Raw genomic sequence first — 23366 nt, forward strand, 5'->3', positions numbered from 1 at the left:
AACGTCTCAGGGCAGTGGTGTTCTATCTAACTTTATGTGAATACACTCGAGGCCCGGTACCTTCATTGTAATGCACCGATTCCTTCAGTGTGTGTACCAGCTTTGAAGCTTTTCAGTGAACGTAATGGAATCAGTGCTCTTGCTGCAATATCTTGGGTGTGAAAGTGTTGCCAAGCTTCACTTTGTTAGAGAAGCAAATGTTATCAGTGCACCACCAAGACCCTAATCTTGTTTTGTCCTCTTTTAAATTCAATTACATTGATGAACACTATCTCACAAGCAGACACTCACACCGACATTTACTGTTGTTAAGCTTGTATGCACACTGGCCTCTTATAAAGTTCAAAATGCACATTTTTAGTCTTCTTGAGGATTTTCTTCAACATGTTAAAATCCAATTAGCCACCCTCGGCTTGTTCCTGTCATTCTTATCAGTCCCGGTCCCTGTGTAGACTCACACGGGATTTATTAAAAATTGAAGGGCTCCTCTTTTAGGGGGATAATATATTGGAAACCCTGCAGCATCAACATAAAGCTCTTTAATAATTCATGTCTGTAGCCTGGTGAAGATGCAACATGGACTGTGGCACTTTAGCTTTGTAGTGCAGTGTCATTTTTACAGAACTAAACTAGCCTATGCAATCTTTTGACCAAGACTTGATGTATTGCAGCTTCAAATGACTCAAACTACAAACAAAGATTAATAATGGAGCAGATCAGGGTTAGGTAATAGTTTGGGATTGACCCGTCTCTAAATCCTGCCACCTTCAGCTGATGCGTCTGTCAAGCTTTCCTTTTTAACATGGTTCATATGCAGTTCACTGTTATAGCTGTGGCAGACTGGCTCAAATATGTTTTTAACCGATTTTTGCAGATCTCTCATTTCACTAAGAAGTTAATAACAGCATCCTTCTTATTTTTAGGTGAGTTATAGATTTTGTATCCTGAAATGGTGACTGTTGCTAAAGTAGCAGATTTTATGAGTCGCAGCTAACTCACTAAGAAGCACTAACGCATTTAGCTGACTTTTTATATTTTCAGCTGATTTGTTTTAGAACAAAAACTGTCTGAATGGGTCTTGAATATGCATGTATTGGTTACATAACTACGCAGTGCTTGAAGACTGAGGCCAAACCTAGAGACTGAAACTATTAAGCTAGATGTCCCAATCATCTAGTGTTTCTCAAATCTCATGCTAAATTTAGCTGGGGATGCTGCAATGTAACTATAAACTTCCACAAACCAATTACAGAGAAGGGCAGAAATGCTATTGTAACTGTAAAATCTGATTTGAGATGCTATACGGATTTTGTAGTGTAACCTTAATCCCAAAACATGAGGAAGTTAGATGATGATATGCTTGAAAAAGGAAAAGCTTACCCTAGTGACCTGGGAATGCTGGGAACGTTAGAGGAGATGCACACTGTTCCATTTTTTTTTTTAATACTTTTGCACTCGCGTTGACCGCTCGAAAAAAAGAAAAGTAAAAACAATTCCACTGGAAACACCTATTTTTAGCTTCTTTTTTTTTTTTTACTTTTATTTTCCATGCCCTCTGTCTACATTATACAATAATCTAAAGTATTCACCTATTTTAGTAGCATGATATTGGTTGAAAAATCTTAAAGGAGAAATGCACCCAAATCTTACTGTATAGACCCAATCATAATATACGATATACAATGCCCTCCCAATACAGTGGAAGTCAATGGCATTCTATTTGTTTGCGAGTAAGACGGCCTTCTGCAGATACAGTGCCCCATATCTACTGTAATTTTCCCTTTATTTTGATTGAGTTTTCTTCTACAAAAGCCTGAAAACCTTTTGAGCTGTTCTGTAGCTGAACCTGCCCTTTGACCTCCTGTGGAGAAGGGCGAGCCAAAAAAGGAATTTCTCCCTTGTGGTTTAATTAAGCACTGATGGACCGATCTTCGGTGGAAGTGAACCTGCTGCTCTGACCAGTAAATGTATTACATTTAAATGCACAATTGTCATTTAAGACCAAAAATATATGAGACGCCTGATCAGTATCACCTCTCATCCAGAACAGTGAAAGGTCCCGCGGCGTGCTGTCCACCATTAAACATTTATGTTTAAGAGCAGACCCCGTAGTGTTATTGAAGATGAGTTAATAATTCAGAGTTGTTGGAAGCGGTCGATGCTGCTCGCCTTCACAGCTGCATGAGGTCTGCCAGTGACAGATGGCTCAACCCATGTGGAGAATTTAGTGCCAGTATAGCCCAGTAGAGCGTTGGACACATTGTGCTTGTCTCTGTTTTTCTCTCCATGCTCTTCTCGCTCTCGTTTCATTTGGTTTCATGAGCAGCACAGTATTGGAACTTAATATTCAATATTTATCAGTTGGTTAAGCATTCATAGTATTTTTTATCGCTGGTGTTAAAAGAATGCTTTGCAATGCTGTAGATGAAGAGATCATGTTTCCCTTATCTCACTGTTACATTTATCTCAGATTGTGGTCTGTTGCATAGTTGTGTAGTTATTCCACTCCTGCTGCTCATCTGCCGAGTATCCAGGTGTTGCTAAGAGATATTTTCTTCTCTCTGCATGGTTGCGTGCAGCATCGTCAGCTCGAGGACAGCTTGGTACTACCTGTTGGGAATCACAGCAACAGCAGGACATTGCAGGCATTCTGTAAAGTTTATCAGAGCGTTGATACTGGGTTTGCGGGGCCTGTCAACCTGTTTTTCTCTGAGATCAACACTGTTTTCTACTGCAGGAATTCTAGCTTCTTATCCAGTAAAAGGTGGCACTAAATCTCAGTCAAATGTCCGTCAATTTAAAAAGTGCATGATAGATTCAAATTCAGGAGATTATCATCTTTCTTTTTTTTTTAACATTTGAGATTAAAATATATTACAGAGCTGTGATAGACATTTTAAGCTGCCGAACAACAACAACAAAAACATCATGTTAAAATCATTATATCAGACAGTGTTTGCCAAGTCTGACTTCAGCCACACCGCTGTCTGCTCAGCTGTGACGTTACTCTGCCAGCTCACATGTTGTCTGAGCTGAGTAAACAGTCGGCTCAACAAACCCTGCTATGATGACACTGACCTGAAAACTAATTCTGACATACTTTTAACTTTTATGTCTATTTTAAGGATTGTAGCGCATTTTTTAAAGGTGACATTTAAAAACGTCAACATAACCTGTAATTGTCTAAATAAATAAATAATTATAACCTATAATAATATCTGTTACGCGGAATAATATGCCTTGTTAACTTGATTATGTGACGTGTTCATTTATAATTTGCGAGCATTCGTTCATTTCTTTTGTGTTGTGACCTGTCTTTCTGTCCAATCAGAGCTGCCAGAGAACTGGACGGACACCAAGGAGACTCTTCTGGAGGGGATGGTGTTCAATGTGAAGTACCTGGGTATGACTCTGGTGGGCCAGCCTAAAGGAGAGGACATGGCCTCTGCTGCCATTCGCAGAATTGTTGCCACGGTGAGTGGCTGCTACTTTTATGACTCAAACAACCTTGTAATGTTATTATATCAGCCATGCTATTGGCTCTGCCATTTTATGTTCACTGCTTGATGAATCTTATATACTATACTTGGATTTCACCATTAAACACTGAATACGGGGCATATGTTTGTACTGATTCTGGTATTTGCTAAAGATGCTGCAAAAAAATACTGCAGGCAAGAACAGCCCCTTCATTAGCAATGTGGAATTTTAAGAGAGTACTCTGTGAATATTCCAATTGCTGTGATTCTTTTTATAGAAATTCCCTGATGGATTTGTGAAATTAAAGCCCCAAACTACAGTGCACATTATCCAAATGACTTAAAGGGCAATACTTGATAAATTTAGATTTGATCCATGTTTGCCTTATGGCCCAGGACAACATTTTGTCAGGATGACTATTTATTCAAACAGTGAACATAAGATAACATCAGCAAATGCACTGTGGACACCCCTATAATCATCCAATTTAAATTCCTGGATCGGTGTGATGTTTTAAGTTGGCATGCAGGATGGACCATCCTTTCTAGGGAAATGTTTTGATTCGGATGCTTTTTGAAATATTTAGCTGCCTACTGGCATTAGTTTGAAGCTGAGCAATCAGTGTCATTCACCTTCAAATTTCTGTCATTTGTTTGTGCATGGGTTATGTTTATGTCAAGGTCAGTATATCTGCATGGCAATATGGCAGTTAATCAAGGATTATCAAGAGATCCTCACATGCAGCAGTAAAATCTCCATTTGGATGTTTACTAAACATCACTGGACCACACAGGGAATTTCTGAGCATGGTTTCCCACATCAATTCAGTATTCTGTCAGGTTTTACAAGACTGTTTTGAAAACTGTAAATTGACTGTTGCATTTGAAGCAGTCAGTTTGGAGACACACAAAGACCCCAATTACAGGAATGCCTTTTCGCATGCAAACCTTTATATTATATTCATGATTCTCCCTCTCATTTCCTTTCATTCTCACACACACACATGCACACCTATTCACCTTAAATCACCCACAATGAGACAGTCTAATCTGTCTGAGGCCTTCTTTGCAGGAAGAACCGCCTGGCACAGGCAGTCTAAATCATAAACCCCCCGCTTCTCAATTAGAGACTGAACCGAACCTAATGGCAGGATTAAGATTCAATTGATTTATACCAAGACAAAACTCAGTTGTCTCTGTCTGTTCCCTTGGAAACCAATCGACCTGAATAGGATTACTGAATACATTTGTGACTTTTCCATTCGCTACATGCTTCAGTCAGACACGATAAGATGAGACGGAGGGACCAAACATATCGAGAAAAGGCTGCGCTTGGCGTATCTCAAGCTGACAGATTGGTTTTTGCCTGGTGGCATGACACAGGAAACATGACAGCAGAAACTGTAGCTCTTAGCACTTCCGATATGAATGAGCTACCACAGTCAGCTACAGCGGCCTTTCCCTCCCTGTTATAATATAATAGTCCCATGTTAGAAGTGTTGTGAGCCTAAGCAGCATCTACTCTTCACTGTCACTATCTCCAGGTTATTGTGGTTCTTCCAGCCATGGCACCATTCCTGTTGTCCTTGAGAAGTCCTAGTTTTTTTTTTAAGCATAGATTCCTCTCATTTTCATCCACTGTTTCTCGACATTACTGGTCTTCATATCACCTCTTGAAAAATATAAGAGCTCTTACACAGTTTGAATGTTTGAAGTATTAAGGAACAGTAAATTATGACATCATTTAATTTAATTTGAATCACTCTACTGATTCTTAACCTGATATCACTTGAGTGAGAAACTAAACTGCTCTCATTTGCAATTTAATTGCATGGTAAGAAGGTCATTGTCATTGTCAACAGGCACCCTCGCAGACCACAAGCTCAGCACTATGGCTGCATTTTCTAAACTCCAGATGGTGCAGAGCGGCAGGGGGAGTCGATGGCTGCCAGCCCGACCTCGGGTGCTCATTCTGGGCTTCACATTGCAGCTTTCCTCTTCCCGTTCTGTCGCCTTTTATAAATTCCCTTCATTTCTGGGACAAAGCAGGCTGCTAATTTTGCTCGGCAGTATAGTGTCATAGTTGAAGGTTTTTGGTGTTTTAATCAAATCATTTTGCATTTATGTCAGAGTGACGGGCCAGCTCTGCGTCCAACTGAGGCAAGATTTTCTCCAACTTATGTTAACGTGTGTCTTTGTGTGTTTTTGTATTTCACATTCACAGGCCAGAGCCAGTGCAAAGAAGTTTCGGAAAGTAACGCTGACGGTCTCACCGAAAGGCATCATCATCACAGACACAGAGACAACAGACCTCATGGAGAATGTCTCCATATACAGGTACGTTTTTAGCCACAATAGTGACTTTAAGGATTACCGGATTAATTTTGATTGAATCATTGACAATTATTCAGAGGAACCTCTCCTCCCTGATTTTCCTCTAGTGCCTGAAGCAGGTCAAAGTTTTTGCTTATTCACTGAAATATCTCAACATACGACTCAATTTTGGCACAAAATTTTGTCCATGCAGACATTCATGCCTTTATTAATTCATTCTCATCTATTCATTCTAATTAATGCGCTCCTGAGAATGAATTTCACTCAGCTTCAGCTGTGCTTTGAGTGTGGCACTAAATAGCAGTTGTTAGGATGCTAACACATTAAACTGTATGGTGAACATTATGCCTGCTATACATCTTTGGTGTTTTAGGATTGTCATTGTGGGCATGTTAGCATGCTGCCATTATCTGTTGGTTAGCAATGAAAAACACTGAATCAACAGAGAAACCTGTGGAGGTTTGAGGCGAAATGAGACAAACATTCCAGCAGAGTGCACACCTTGACTCAGTTTATATTCACACTCTGTAAAAGTATTCTTTAAATCAGTATAAAGCCATTCACTGTACAATAGAGAGTATATTTGATATTGTGAGGGTTTAAAGCACTCTAGATCAGCTGACACTTCTTTTTATTCTAATTTGGCCCTCTTGTATTTATCCTTGTTTTATTGTACGTGTTGTGATACTTCAATTTTATGTGAAGCACTTTTTGTTGCATTTTCTGCATGAATTGTGCTACATTGTTATTATTGTTATTATTATTAACAAATATGTGTTCATGTGGCAGTCACCTGGTAAAATGATGGTTCATTACTGAAATTATGACTTTTTCTTTAGGTGTTTATCAATGCATGCTAACCCTTCAAGCAGGCCCTTGTTTTATACATAAAGAATCTGATATCTTCTATCTAGGTCACTTTGTCCTCCATCCTTTGCTTGGGCTCCTTTTGCCGGATTAAACCAACCAGTTTTGTGCTCAGAGCTGTAGTGCATCTCATGTTTGATAAGTTCACTCGGAAACCAATAATGTGAGGCCTGGGGGGTCGCTAGAGGGAGGGGGGGGGGGGGTCTGTTACTGTCTCTCTGTGTCAATGCTTTTCCAGCACCATGCTAGGTTTCACTCTAACAAATCAGTGAAGAGTGTGTGTGGATTGTGTTGTGTTTGGCTAACTTCCTGTCTCTGGATAACATCCTGTGATATAGATGGGGCCTCATGTCATTAAGGATTACAGCCTAAATAGCATATGTCTGGACTGTGATGAGAGAACAGGCTATGATAAAGGCAAGGGATGTGTGTGCATGTGGATAGAAGCATGTATTGCGTGTGTGTGTGTGTGTGTGTGTGTGTGTGTGTGTGTGTGTGTGTGTGTGTGTGTGTGTGTGTGTGTGTGTGTGTGCGCACGCATGCACATAAAGGTCTGGATACCCTTCTGATCCACCTTATCAGTGGTAACAGACCACAGGCCAAGGGAACCAGCCTCGTCTTTGATCTCCTTCTTTTCTCTCCTGATCTTCCCCTTCTCTCTTTCCCTCCTTCCTTTGTACTTTCTAGAAATACATTTTTTTTTTCTGCTCATATTATCTGAAATAGAGCTCTGGATGCAGGAACACAGACAATTAATTGCTCACTTTGAAACTCACGCTTCAAGTCTTTGAGGACAGTCCAGAGTAATGATACAGGAGACAGTGGAAGGGCCTCATGCAATGCTTGGGTTGACTGAGGATAGATTTATCCCCTTTTATGAGACCCCACCCCCACCTCCACTTCCTTACAGCCCTCTGCCCCCCTTTTTACATCTTATTTTTGTTGCACATAATCCATTTGTTGGCCATGAAAGCAAGTGGAGGGTGAAAGAAGTATAGGAATGGAAATATAAGAGAATGGAGACTGTTTATTGTGCATAACAACTAAGAGAGAAATGACTTCGATACACAAGATGTGTGTATGTCTGCACACATGTCCATGCATGGATGGACCTGTGAGTATGCAACTCACACAGTGAGTGTGTATGTAAATGTGTGTGTTTATAGAGTTAATTGTGTATTCGCACTCACTGCAAGGCGAGCTGTTTCTCCCTTAGGGGAAGCTTAGAGTGGGATAGAGGACAGACAGGAAGGCTTTGTGCATTGCACTGGAAACAGGATCCAAGCACCCATAACCCCTCCCAATGCATCCATCCACACCCACCCACCTTCAAACAATGCAGCATCAACCTGTATCAGTGACATTTAAGTTTTCACAGTTTCACTGGGTGATATTGTACTCAGCAGCCTCGACAGCCACTCAGTTCTTGACAGCACACTTCACACCGCATCTAATTTGCAGCATTAGACACTCAAATAATATTATCATAAGCTTGATCTTCCAAAATGTGCAAGTCAGATTTTTAGTGCTGCTGTTTGTCTGACTGCTGACAGGGACAGAAAGAGAACATGATACTCTACCACTGCCGCAGAGCTGAGCTGAATTTACATTATTAAACATCAGTTATTTTTAATTCACTGATATTTTACAGACGACTAATAAAGCTTAGGTAAGAACAGAAAATATTTGTAATGTTGATATGATCATTTGCTGCTCAGATTCCGCAGCTGGAAAAGTAAAAAAAAAAGTTTGCAAATTTGCCATTATACTAGCAAAACACAATTCTAAGTCAAAATGCGTTACGGTTGCCCAACGACTGTACATACTATAGGATAGCCACAAGATATCCAATCACATGATTAACTTGTGTTTTAACTTTGAAGAGAGATAGGCTGCTAATCTAAGCTAAATGTCTCCTGGCCCTAGCTCAATGCATAGCTTTTACACACAGACAAGCATATTTACCTAAATGTTTCTCTCTAAATTAGATTGCAGTAGAATACACATTTAAACCAAAATGGATGTTAAAGAAGTGTTACCATCTGTAGTTCAAAATCAGTGTGTTTTCTGTTTTTGGGTCACAGATTCGACCTACAGTTGAAAGAGAAGACGTAGGAGTTTGACTACTTACTGGATCAGTGGAGAAGTGGCTGGTTGGTGTTCCAGTATTGACAGCTGGAGGAGGCTTTTATATACAATACTGTGGAAACCTGGTCTAAATCAAGATATTGCAAACAAATACAATCCTGTGTGTTATTTGTCCTTTTTAAAAGCACTCTTTATTTAAAACATACATATTTAATCAGTCCACAGAGCAGCACATTGTGAGGGTATTCAAGCCTCCATCTGTAGTGTGAAGGATTCATATTCTGACGAGAGCTCTCGGTGACCAGCCGGCATATCAATCAGCAAAACATACGGGTCAGAAAAGGAGAGCTGAAATACTGACTGACACCCCACCTGGTAAAGATGCACCATGTTTTGGCATGCCGTTAGATTCGTAAAATGTGTGTGTAGGATCTGTAAACTCAGAACACAAGACGTGACGGTGCTCATGAGCAGCCATCAGAATATTCCGTGTGATGGAGAGGCGGCTTTTTTCATCAGTTTGTAAAAAATGTCTCCGTGACTGTTTCCGTGCAGCAAAAGCAAACTGCTGTTTTTCATTGTTGCATTTACATTAGGCTAATAGTTGAATAGAAGTAGTTCATTGTTGTATTAAACAGCACAGCCGTTTTAGTCAGTGTTGTGGAAAATGTGAGGCTTTGATGTGTGAAATTCTATTGAGGCTTTGCACTGTAAATATTTAAATATTTCCAATGATATTCCCTCTCAAAAAATACCGGTGCTCTACACAGTAGGAAGATCAAAGGCTTACGGGCCAGAGAGCCCCTTTGGAGATGTGATGCAGACTGACAGCTCAGCTTCTGTTGTTCAAGCTGAGTGAAAACTCTGCGATACTGTCAATTATTTCCCTCTATTGTTTCGAGCTCAAGGCCTATGTTGTGAGTGTGAGCCATTGTTTGTCACATTGGTGGCAGTAATTAAAAAGATTTTTGTGGCAGATATCTTGTAATGAGTAAACGCTATTTTTAAGAGACCTTTTGATAAAAGAAACCTGTGTCATTAAAGACGCTCACTTCAGTGACGTGTCTTTGTCGGCAGATTCTCATTATCCTCGCTTGAATATATGTAATGGTCAATTTTCCAGGTCACCCATTAATATATGTAAATCTATGTATCATAAAATTATATTAATGACTTTCATGCTGATAATAGAAGATGGGATTTGTTTGCAAATTTAAAAATGATCATGTTGCCCAATATGATTGAATTTTATGCACATTTTTAATGCTAAATAATAATGCTTGTCATGCTGCAGTCATAGATTCTTGCTGTTGCACATACAGTATTTGGGGGCACTGGCAACTTATACATGGACTGTATGCGTGCTGACCTATTTGCTCATTTTGCTTACAGCATAATGTTCTGGGAACGCTAACCGCCTATTGTGAAAAATTAACTGATTTTCTTGTTGAAAGGCATTTGTAAAACTGTGCATAAGAACCTCGGGATAACTTTCCACTGCAGTAAACAATGCAAGTTATAAAAAGAGAGTTATTAAAAGAAAAGTCAAAGCCAAGATCAAATCAGTAGCAGCTATAAAATAACTTTAAAGCAATGGAATCTTTTACAATCATGTCTTTCTTGTGTTTTTTTTTTTATTGTCCTTTAAAGGTCCCATTTTGTATAAATTCAAGTTTCCATTTCTTTTTTGAACATAAAGCAGGTCTAGGTGCTATATGAATACTGTGAAGGTGTCAAAATGCTCAGTCCTGTCAGTCCAGCCTGTATTCAACAACTGTGCTGTTTGGACCTCTCTGAGTTTGTGATGTCACAAACTAATGTTCATGTTATTCGCCCTCAGCACGGCCCACTGTCCAAACCCTTTATGCAGAATAACTTCTTCACAATAACAGCAGTTAAACTTGATGTTAAAAGTTGAAATCAATGGTCCTAAGATAGATAACTCTATTCTTATTAATAGTGATAATTATAAATATTATTGAATAACAAATCAAAATTCAGAACACACAAACATCAACATGCAAATATGTGGAGATTTAAACTACAGAAGTTGACTAAAATATGTGAAATTCAGGCTGTGTGAAATGTTATAGGGTGTTAGTTGATCTCAATAAGAAAATAATTGAGTTTATATTGAGCACTTACAGAGCTTTGGTTACATCACCGTTGTTTTCCCAACTTAAATGGGTCACCCTTTAAACTTTTTTTCTTCTCATTTTAATACAATTACGGCCCAAATATAAGTCAGACCGTGAGGAGAGGGGGTGAAACACAGAGCTGGGTGTCCTGGGCATTGCTATGTGGGTCATGTATCAATGGTGCAAGCCAGCAAACAATCTGAGAGGGCGGTATGAGAGCTAATGATTTTATGCTTGTTATTTGTTCGAATAAATTATTTCATTCCTACTGGCCCCTGTTTGAAGTAGTGGCAGCAAATGAGTGTCAGCTGGCCACAAATCCCTTTTGCATACAGTTTACTAGTGACTGTAATGATGTCAGATTACACAGTGATCCACCCAGAGCTGAATGCAGTCCTATGGTATCTTCCTTTGTGATGATAATGATGACATGCATCAACAGAACTTTGTGTGTTCTGTTCGGAGAAAAATAAGAGCTCCAGCTCACACATCAGAGTTGAACAGCTGCCATAATGAGAGGAAAAGCACCTAACCTTGTCTTGGCTTAGAAAAAAGGCTGTACATTTAATTATTTTGACAAAGGTCAAGTTCATCACTCACTGTGGCTTATTTACCATTTAAAGCAATGGACATCATGCACACTGCTGGTTCAGGTAACAACTTCAGATAGGCACACAGGGTGACTCCAGATCGATGCAGCTTCTAATAGCCTGCATCAAATCCGACACCGCAAATCTATCGGTTTTGTGTGTGTCGCCTCAGTGAACCTATACAAGCGGTTGCACGAGGACAAAATGGCCTGGTGGACTTTGTCTAGATTGGTTTTAGAGATAAAATCACAGGTCTATGGCCACGACTGCATTTGCAGGCAATTGGATTTTTTTAAAACTAGATATTAGATCGATAACAGATTCAGCGTGATGGCTGGGAATGAGGTCTCAAGTGCAATAGAGTCACAGTGGACATCAATTCATAATCCAATACTTTCTATTTCCTGCTGACAGTAGAAAATCTGATATTTCAACAAAATTTACCTGCACGGCGGGGGAATGGTATGTAACTGTATTACAACGGACTTCATGCAGTTTCACACGCCTTTTAGAAGTTGATGTTATTAAAACTCTGAGTTAAGTTCTTATGGTGCATCTCATTGTGCCACATTCACAACCCCAAATTGTAAAGGTTGTCTCTGCTTATGTTTTATCAACATACTTAATGAAGAATTTCAGGGTCAAATAACCCTCTGGGCCATGTTTAGCCTTATAGCAATATTTGAATCAACATTCGAGCTTGGCATAAAATACCAGTTTTATCCAAAAATATGAAGTACCTGCAGCTTTAAGCACCTCTTATGGGTGTTACTGCTGCTCGTTTGTTGCCTGCTACACCATTCCCAGCTGTGGACTTAATCAGCATAATATTCATAACTAGCGCTCTCATGCTTTGATTGGTGTGCTTATGCATATGCAGAAGGTTCAACACAAAGGCAAAGTTATAGCCTGAATAGCAGTGTAGCTCACCTTGATGTATGAGGGTTGATTAACAGTGCAGACAAGCAGCTCGTGTTGTGTACATGTTGTCGTTTTTTCGGTGTGTGTGTGTGACACCTGATTTAAAAATGATGTTTGCCGTAAGACATTAATGTAACAAATTGGTTCCGGTCTGCGGCCTTTGTTCATTTATCATTGTAAATGGATGTACATCAGGTGAATTGACAGTGTTGCTAAACTGGAATAATGTTTACGTATTTTCTTTTTTATTCCTCCGTTTCTTCTCTTTCAGAATTTCGTACTGCACAGCAGATAAAACTCAGGATAAGGTCTTCGCATATGTTTCTCAGAGTCAGTTCAACGAGACTCTCGAGTGTCATGCGTTTCTCTGCCAAAAGAAGAAAATTGTAAGTGTGCAACACTTGTGTATTTGTTGTATGTACCTGTATATATCAGTTTTTAGACTGAAGCAGGAAGGTCAGTTTGTTTGAGGACTGAGTCTAATGAACTACAGCTGAGAAACCAAAGGACAAATTGGTAGATGGTGGGTGGCTCCATCTTGTGGCGGTCTCATTTAGGATAGATCATGGCTTTTATATTAAACATAATTTAAGAAATAAATAAAAACTGTGGAATGTTTAAAAATATATTTATTTATAGACAGTTAAAACTTAGAGAAAAGTTCAAATACAATATCCTCTTTTCAAAAAAATGAAACAATAGTTATTCATAATGTTTATATTTTAACTTGTGTTTTTATTTTTTTTATTTCTGTGTTATTCTTGTCTTTCCCCCCCCTACAGGCTCAGGCTGTGACATTAACGGTAGCCCAGGCATTTAAAGTAGCCCTCGATCTTTGGGAGATTGCTCAGGAAGGTTAGTTTCCTGAACAAAGAGGAGATTTGCTTTGGGGCAGTTCTGTAAAAGGTATTCTTTGTGAGCTATTTAGACAAAAAAACCAAGTACGTAATTCTTCCAGTGTATGATTAAAGTAACTGGGAATTCTACCAGTTTTCAAACCAATTTGGCAGTGAATGCTTTATGTATGACACACACTGCTGTACTCTGTGCTTCTTAAATTGCCTGAACATGAATGAAAAAGAACCAAACATAAATGGGTCCTATAGTTTTCTTCGGGTTTGTTTTCAAGAATATTTTCTCTGTTCACAGACAAAAGCAAGAAGGCCAGGACCTGCTGTTCCTGTGCAGCAAGCGACAGGCAGACAGCGACAACAGACACTCAGTGTGTTCCAGCAGGTTGGTTCATTTGTACTTTGTCTTCATCCATTGTGTGTCTTTGGATATCAAATTGGCCTCCACAGCAACGACATGAAACATGGTTTTATTAGTGAAAGGTCACAGCACTGAATTTAACACAGCAGAACCTCTTCAGGATTAGTACTGCAACATCACTGACTAATACCAGACCGCTAAGGTAAATTTGTTATTTTATGGAGATTAACTGTGAGGTTTTTAGCATGATTTCCAATTTGAAGAATAGCAGCACACAGTTCCATTAAAGGCCTGATTTACTAAGATCTCAAATAAAGGGTACTAAATTGCATGTTTATTCCAAAAATTTGCACATTCATTTTGCAGGTGATTTACTAAAAATAATTGCATCTTTGATATCAGGTGCAAATTGTTCTATTTAAATGAGGTATTTGCGTGTGTTAAAGTGATTCCAGCCGTTCTAACAGAACGACCGCAAAAGGAAATCTGATCCCATTGAAATGAATAAATATAACAAGAACAAAACGCTATATAGGAAATTATCAGTGAGGAAGTCAATGCCGTGGGAATAACAAAAAGATCAATAGATTAAATTATGAGAAGATGGCAAGATATTAGGCAAAAAAAAAAAAAAAACGGTTTATAATAAAACGTCAGCAAATAAAACAGGATGACGGTGGATGAGATGACTTTTAACGAACACTGAGCAGCAGGTCCAGCTCTTTCTGTGATGAGCAGGTAAATTAGTTTCATCCGGTGTCTCGCGAGTGTCTGGGATCCTTATGAAGCCTACTGCCTACCTGTGAATTCTGCGGGACACATTCAGGACCTGGGACAGCACTCCTGAATACGGGACTGGGTGTGATATCCAAGCAGCGACACGCTGGAATGAACCAGAGGCAGAAAAATGCTGAGTCGTAAGATGTTTTTTTTTGTTGTATTGCTGGTATTACGCGGTTCCTCCTTGTTATTGGCTGTCAATCATTATTCAGTTCATAAAATAACTTGGAAATGTCATCGCTGGACAGACGATATGTCTGAATAATTTCTGCCTCTGTCATCTCAAGAATGTTTACACGGGTATGAAACCACGTTCTCTGCGTATTCTTTAGTTTCCCTGCGTCTCTTTTTCACCACAATAAGAGCAGCCGTCTCTCCTGATGTGCGCATCTGATTGATTGGGTAAGTGATCACACTGCTTTTATTTCCAACACGAGAGGATGCTGCTAAGAAATCTAATGTAGGTTTTGTGCATTTACTGATTCTGATGCAATTTCCTGTCTGGGAGCGGTCAGCCATGCTGTGAACTGAAGTTGGCGCAAATTAACTGTTTTTGACAATAAAAAACATGTACATTTCAATTTATGCAGTTTTGTGAGCTAACCAGAGATTTAGCAAGCGTTAGCAAATATGGCAATATGGGGGCAAGTTGTCTCGGGAGATTTTGGGGCATATTTCACATGTGACAACTAGCCCCATTAACAAATACAAACAGAATCTGCCTCTACTGTAAATCCTTGAGATATTGTTTAATCAGCTGCTATTTGGAAAGTGTACCAACTGTGGCATTGTCAATAATATGAGTGAAAGTTCAATAAATAGGGGTAGCTAATTTAGGTAATGTTGGCCAATCAGCAGTCAAAGGATTGTTTAATGATAATTAACATATAATTGCAGCTACCAGTAAAGCCTTGCCACATCCCAGTGATGACCCAGCCGTGGTGCCGATTAGCACCATGTCAGCCTTTCCCAGCGATGCCGGTGCAAACTCCGATAAAGAGACAACTTACGTGTGCGAGAACTTCATTTCTGACCTTGAGTCTGAGTCAGATATGGTTCTGTTTTAAAGGTTGTTTGATATTATTCTCTACCTGTTTTAGTTCAGACTTTCTGTTATTAAAAAATAAATCTTGAATTTATATTTGTCATAGGTTTGTTTCTTGCAATATCCAGTGTGACAACTTACCCACCACCGATGGGGGTAAATTGACACAAGTGAACATTTAAGTATTGTCCTGCCTATAACTCTGTTCTGAAGTAAGATCTTAAAATGTGTTGAATACAAAAAAATACACCAGACGCTTTACTCTTTCATTTGGTATATCATGTATAACTATATGATTTATGGATCCCAAGATATATAAGAGAAAGTGAAAAGTGTGACAACTAGCCCCGGTCTCCCCCTATATGACTTTCAGTCGTACTAAAATACTCACATAATCACTTCTCCTATTTCTTCTTTGAGGTTTAGTAAATATTATTGCGGGTGCTAAATTTCTGTATTTGCATTTCCCCTTCCAGTATTTTGCACATTCCAGTAGAAACGCCGAATATTGCATATGCATTCAGGCAAACACGCAACATGGACGTGTGCACATTTGAAAGACTCAATCCTCACTGCATGTCGTTAGTACATCAGCTTGGACATTTGTTTTTGCCTGGTGGTGTGAAATTTGCACGTGATTTTACACACACAAAAGTTTAGTAAATCAGGCCCTAAGAGTATTGTTCTATTGGTGGATATTAAGGTTGATATTTTTGAATTTATACTTATTTGCGCTCTTGGTCAATATCAAAAGTTTGTTAAGTATGAAACTTTTACTCGGGGAATCAGTTAACCCAGCATAAACAGAAAATGGCTATGATGGCTTTATCTAAGGTTGAAAAGTTCACTGACCATAACCTCTAAAACTCACTAATTATCATAACATTTACATCCTGTTTATTTAATTCGTACAAACACCAGAGTGTAGAAATGACACCTTTTGGATTTTACAGATGGTTATTTACCAGTAGGTTCCCACGCCCAGCCAAGAACAAGTCTGACACATAATCCCCCATAATACGGCAATGTGTAATTTTTACATTTTGGTTTTTGATTAAACAAACAAGAAATAATATGTGGCTACATAGCTTGGCTAGCAGTTTCCCTGTTTCCACTACTTCTGCTAAGCTAAGTGGCTGCTGGCTGTTGTTCTCAGCACGAAAGATAATGATCATATTTTCTAAAATAGTTTAAAAAAACTATTCCTTTGAACTGAGGATGTCTTTAATGAGCTTTAACTTGGATTGTTTCTAATTTAGTCAATTCTTAAGATTTGAAACCAAGTTTCAGGATATTTCATATATATATATATATATATATATATGTCATATTTAATGGCAGGAATTTTATTGCTGCAGACCGTGTAACCATTGTAACTGGCCTTAAACAGTTCAGGTGTTGAAATTCTAGGAGAATGAACAAAATGTTATTTCAAAATGCCTAGTGGCAGTAGATTTCTCTACAGCCACTGACAAGATTGCAATAATCTGATTCGTACTGTGAAAAATACAACTGTAATATGTTGGAGTCACAGAACAGAGATGGTAATTAGATGCAGATTTGGAGTAAGTACTTGAATCCTCAAAGGATTCTTCCAGTCCTGAGGCCCTGGCTTTTTCCTCACAAACCCTGCAGTTTCTACTCGACGTGATTTGGTAAATGCTGCTGTAGTGAGTTGTATAATAAATGTAAATGACCTTTCCAGTGACACTGTGTCCACTGCACCTCTCTCACACAAATTTAACTGATGTCACTTAGGACAAATTTACCTACGTATGAACCACTCATTAGTCAGTCGGGCAACAGTAGATTGTAAGTGCTTTCCACTGACCATGACATTTATAGGTTAGGATTTATAGGTCAAAATCTTTCCTGCTCCTCAGTGGGTCAAAGGATGTACAACACGAGAGTTAATTATCCGTTCATTTTGTTGTTATTTAAGGCCTGGGTTTCCCATATTCTTTCAATTAAAATGTGCGGCTGGGATCCCCTCCCAGCGGTAGTGGTCCGAGGACACAGAGAAACTCCGACGCGAAAGCCTCAAGGACCACTGGAGTAACTCGGCACAGAAAGATCCATGAAAGTTTTACAGAGATGATTTAACTTCTACCGGTTGCAGAGGAGTATGTCATGGCCTTGAGGTGATGTTTCACCTCTGTGCTGCAGATACACAAAAAATCTGACAAGTCTCTCCGCCTCTCTCCTCTGTTCGGTGTCCGGATGTGCTCTATCCTTTTCCTCTCCCTCTCATCTGATCTCGGCTTCTTTGTTCTTTACGTTTCCTCCTCCCTGCACTTTCACTTGTATTCCCTGTCAGCCTCTCATCCACACCTGCCATCTCCCACAGATCCAGAGGCACGTAAGCCCAGTGGGATGGAGGAGAGGCTTCGGAGGCCCTTCTTTTCTTCTTCACTCAGCTCGCCCTCGCCTCGTAGCAACCCCACTCGAAGGCGGCCAATCAAGCACGACTCTTGGGTAGGTCGGACACAGACCTTTTAACTGGGGTTAAAACAGTGGTTACAGTCAAGTTAAGAAAACCATGTACCGCACTGCATGGACCAGACTATTTATGTTAGGACTAAAACCTAAATCTTAGTGGAAGAACTTTATAATTACACTGATAAATAAAGTACTTAATGTGGATTGGTCCTGGCTGAAATCTGCTTAATAAAGTCAGCATTCAGGCTGATATTGGTACGCAATAAGCCTCTCAAAAAAAAAAAACAGCCAAGTCAAACCTCTTGAATTTATGCCTACTGTAACTTACATCTATGTATCATGTCTTACAAACATGGGTTATTCTGCAGGTATTTTTTTGAAGAATATAAAATGCATTACATTCTCAGCCTCATCCATATCATGCATGTGTCACTTTGCTGACATCCTCTGGGACTGAACAGTAGTATCCAGTTTTCACAGCCAAAAGCAGGATGCTAAATCTTGACAGAGCACAAACTGACCTCTTTTGTGCTTTAGTTACTATGTTATAGGTCAAACATAAATTACATAGTCAACACATTTTAAGTATCAAATGATGTTAAGAAATGTTTTGCATATATTTGATGTTGAAGATGCATGTTACCATCCTGGTGTTCATTTACAGATATTCAACACTAGATGGCCCCACATTCATTAGAATATCTTCTCTATAGACTGATGTCATTGAGTCAGACCTCATCAGCAACTCTGACTTGATCTTTTATATGTTCATGTTTTATTGTTGTTACAGCTGTGTAATTGATAACCTCGTTTTCTTTATGTAGAGATAAATGTAATATTTGTTTTGCCATTGTAGCTTGAACAGTGATGTTTATCAGGCTCTATCTATTGGTATGAATATTGATTGTGGTACAGTCATAGTGATTGAAACAAGATGATGACATTTCAGGGTTTAATTTTTACAGTTATAATTTACAAATTAATTGATGTGTCATTTCAATGAATCTATTTATGAAAAACAGCTGACTCAGCAGAGATGCACAGAGGCTTGAAAGGACAGGAGCAGCAGGATTATACATTTACGTGTGTATTGATTCATATTATTGTGTCTCAACAGGATGTGGAGGATGGGCTCGATGATGCGTTCTCAAGGTAACCTTTGCACATAACTGCAAATCTGCTGAACACTAAGAAATTAGACTTCAATTTACAAAAGGAGATGGGATTTTTGTGTGCTTGCAGAACAGGCCTTAATTAAGTATTCCCTCAAGAAAATTAAATCTATTAAACTAATTTTAAATTGAATTAAAACTCTAAAACGGAAATAGATCATCTTTTGAATACAGTCGAGCAGTTTATGATGACAGTTACACTGAGGGTGAGGGTCAGCTGCCAGAACTTTTGAGACTCTTAAATAAAAAAAAACCTACTTGACACATTGACTGACACAAATCCTTATTTAAACTCATACACAGAGAAATATCTCTTATTAAACCTCAGCTAAATAACCAAGGCCGTTTTAGAGTCGAGCAGCTGTCAGCTCTACTTAAAGCAAAATAAATTGCCATTGCGAGTAGTTGTATTCGACTTGATCTTGTACCTTGTACACACTTTTGTTATGTTATAAAACAGCCCAGTTCTGACTCTAAACGTTAAAGTGATTTTTGTGTTTTGAAGCAGCTTAAAAGCAACTGTGTTGAAATGGGGATTTGACTGAAATGTCTAATGTATTTTGTTTGTAGTTACAGTGGGAAGGATTTAATGTTTCATTTTGACTAACTGAGCAAAATCATTTGGAAAAACACTGTTGCAAAACCATCTCAATATATTAATTTCTGAAGCTTTTTTGAAATTAATTCATGTTGTCTCTTACAAATCTAGGTTATATTTTGGATATTTTAATAAGCAGTTGACGTATTTTTGTTTGCAGTCGACAAAGCTGTGGTTGTCGATTATAGTGGAACGCAGAACAACATGCAGGACTTAAAACATGTGGATGGGCTTTTGTAAACTTGTGTCAAACACTAAGCAGACCTGACTTTAGAAATGATGTGTAAACAGTTAGTTCTCTGAACTCTTGCAAAATAACTGTGCTGCAATTGAACCATTGCACACAACAGAAATGACAGTCGCTCCTTTTATTGCCAACATGAACGCCACCTCTCCTGGCAGGGCTGTCAGCAGCGCAGCAGCTTAAACCAGGAAGGGCGCTCCACAATGCATCAGCTCTTTATCACTGAACTTGGATTACAATATAAGACTTTTTATTTTCTCAAAGTGTGACAGTCTGTGAAATTGACATTTCATGAGCGTGAGATACCTGCAGAGACACAACAATGTGGGTCTCGGGGGTGTAAAATATGAGACTTGCGGGTATGAAAACATCACCTGGATGTGATCAGTCACATGGACTCCATCTTTAATATGTTTAATGGAAATAACCCATTTTTTTCTACGGTCACATTGGGTCAGTGAACATATTTATAGCTGACTTTTAGAAAACACATAGACAATATACTTTTATGCTCACAACACCATGCACTTGGCCCTTCTCATATACTCTCAGCACACACTTATCTAAACTCAAATCTCTTCATAATAGCCCTCCATCCAAAACAAACCGAGGAATATGTAGGCCAATCAGTGCAGTGAGTGTCTGCATGGCTTTTCATTTCTTAATATTTGCAGCTGATAGTGTATGTGACAGTGTATCTGTCCTCCAGTGCTGTAATATCCCTCTTTTAAGAGAGAAGAGCTACAGAGATCTGGTGCCACAAACATTAAAGCGATGGCAACTCATTAAGCTGTGTTGCCTGTGGCTAATAGATCTGTTTGTTGTGTTGGACTTTGAACGCTTTGGTCAAAGCAAATGAGAAAATGGCAAGAAGGGATTATACACAGTCATGTCTGTGTGGAAGATGGCTGGTTGGAGACAGAGATCAGAAAAGGAAGGTGGGTCACCGCTGAGGCTGTTCTCAAGTGTGGACAGTTGTCACATGGAGGAAGGCGAAACTCAGGACAAACATGTAAATCTGACATCCTGGAGGAAGCACTGGAGGTTTTGTGGAGTGTTAGAGAAAACTTTCTCTGCAGGGGTCAACAAGGATGTCGAGCACTGCAGTGGCGGTCTGGCAGTGCTGGATAAGATCTGTCCTGAAACATTTAAGATTCTGGATCACACTGTGTTGTCATGTCTGTCACGCCTATTTAATGTTAAATGTGACTTTGGGAATACCGTTGGATCAAGACGACTACAACTTTGTGTTCAATCAGAATCAGTACTGGCAAAGCATGTGAACCCAGCAGGGTTTGTGCAAAATCTTGTGTGTAGAAAATGCTTAATTTTAACCTTTATGTTAGGTTTAAGTTTATGCCAGAATTCATGCTCAGTGAAAAATTATAGATTTTTTTTTTTTTTTAATGTAATCTGATTCTGAGATGATTGACTGACATGGGAGCTGAATTGAAAAGGAGGCATTTTTCTGTTTCTCTCCATGTCATAAGAGTGACCTTCTGCTCTCAGAAAGTGTGCGTGTGCCTTGTTATGCTGAGTGGGCAGGCACATTGAAGGTAGCTAGCTATTGGACCTGCTCATCAGTTACTACCAATGACACAGTGACAATGACCGCAACATGGTAAATTGGCGTTTTAATGACAAGTGGCAGGCTACCAAATAATAATTAAAAAATTGCTTTGGAGTGGAGCCACAGAAAGGAGGGCAGTATTACCTGCAGAAAGCAGATTGAACTGTAGTCTGTTGACTAGTTTGGGTTGAGTTGGTGTAGTCTGTCTCGTTTAACTAGTTTGGGTTGGGTTGGTGTAGTCTGTCTCTTTTAACTAGTTTGGGTTGGGTTGGTGTAGTCTGTCTCTTTTAACCAGTTTGGGTTGGGTTGCTGTCTCTTAAAAGTGCTTGTGCATGTAAAGATGGCACGGGAGTCAGTTTATTGTGGGTCAGTGATTCTCTTCGAACCTGTCATCTTTTTGAATACAATTAGCTGCACGCCCTCTAGGAGTCACTGTTAGTGCTTTATAGTTTTGCAACTTGAGCTGCAACTGATGCAGCTAAACCAATTTCAGTTAAGCTATTTTAATTAAAACTTTCTACACAGGTCAAGGTTTACACCTCTGTAAAAAAAAAAATCTAATTTTGGAATTTGACAAAAGTTATTCCAGTGACGCCTCAGTGCTTGCAACCAGGGCAAATGGTGCTCACAACTATTGACATCAGCCTCAGTTCAAATTGGGTTAATTAAAGGATTCAAATTGCATTTAAGATTTCTTAAATGAATGGTGACCTTATTTGACTGCTGGCGTAGTACTGAGGTACTTTAATTATTTAACTTCATCTAAATGTGATGAGTTATTTTTTATATAATTTCGGCCTCTTTGAGAGTTACTTTACAATATGCATGGTGGAGCATGGGCAGCACTGGCTGCTGTGTAATTAAACTACGCACGCAAATTCTCTGTACTCTTTATGAGCACAGCTTCTGGCCACTTTATTTTTCACTTTCCTTCACCTTTATCAGTGAGTCAAGTTGTCATGATTTCTTCTATCTTCTATTTGGCATGCAGCAACATGGAAGTAGAGGAGACAGACCCTGGTAAGTTATCTGATGAGTGTGTTATTTTATGACAGTGTGTACTTGGTACTGCATGTTGCTTGAGGCCTTACATTTAGATTATACAGCATTCATGTATAGTACCATTCTGTTTTGCATCATCGACATTTCCCAGCAATAAGCATGTCATCTCTATCAGTGGTCCTCAATCTTTTTGAATACTTGATCCCTTGTGAGCTGACATGATTTAAGGCCCCCTTCTCCAGGGAAAGTATTGTTATTTGGACATTTGTAACTCCACTTACAAAAAAAGAAAGCGTCCAAATTATCGACCAGTTAAATACATCTGGAACATCGTCAAAGCAGGCCAGATAGTTGCGGAAAGAGGATTTTATATTTCTGGCTTGTCCGTCCATATGCACGTACATATGTCTGTTCCATTCATGTGAACGTGAAGTCTCGGGGAACGCTTTTCAATGCTCTTCAAACTTGGCAGAAACCTTCACTGAGACTGTGTGATGAACTGATTAGGTTTTGGTGGTCAAAGGTTAAAAGTCACTATGACCTAAAATGTGTCCTATTCTTGTGAACGTAAGTGAATTTCATTACATCAGGCAGAAACATTATAATAAAAAACAACAACTATAAGATGTTTTTTTTTTTTTGAGAAACTGATATAATTTATTAATTTAGCTTAAAGTTTTTAAAAATTATTGAACTAAATTTTGCATTCGGTTACAAGGTTATTTATCTCGCTACCTATTATCATGTTCAGTCAATTGGACATTATAGCCGGGATAGTCCTGAAATATCTTTTTCATTAGGAATGGAAATACTGAATTCATGAAATTATGTGTTGTAGAAAGTAGCACTTTCATTCACTTTGTGCGTACATTCTTTTTTACTTTTAT

General features: G+C 38.9%; 1 protein-coding gene across 1 annotated transcript in view; it reads left to right on the forward strand.

Moving 5' to 3' along the window:
- The window catches only part of LOC138193800 (low density lipoprotein receptor adapter protein 1), a 44599-nt gene that overhangs the window by 16691 nt on the left and 4542 nt on the right, over positions 1-23366 (forward strand). The window contains exons 2-9 of the mRNA XM_069142031.1: positions 3332-3474; positions 5704-5816; positions 12689-12803; positions 13200-13272; positions 13567-13653; positions 17802-17929; positions 19011-19045; positions 22469-22497. Coding sequence (XP_068998132.1) covers positions 3332-3474; positions 5704-5816; positions 12689-12803; positions 13200-13272; positions 13567-13653; positions 17802-17929; positions 19011-19045; positions 22469-22497 — 723 coding nt within the window. The remainder of the gene's footprint in view (positions 1-3331; positions 3475-5703; positions 5817-12688; positions 12804-13199; positions 13273-13566; positions 13654-17801; positions 17930-19010; positions 19046-22468; positions 22498-23366) is intronic.

The sequence above is a fragment of the Embiotoca jacksoni genome, unplaced genomic scaffold, assembly GCF_022577435.1.
Source record: "Embiotoca jacksoni isolate LCO1_2020_lvr unplaced genomic scaffold, fEmbJac1.0.p SCAF_96, whole genome shotgun sequence".
NCBI classification, from domain to species: domain Eukaryota; kingdom Metazoa; phylum Chordata; class Actinopteri; family Embiotocidae; genus Embiotoca; species Embiotoca jacksoni.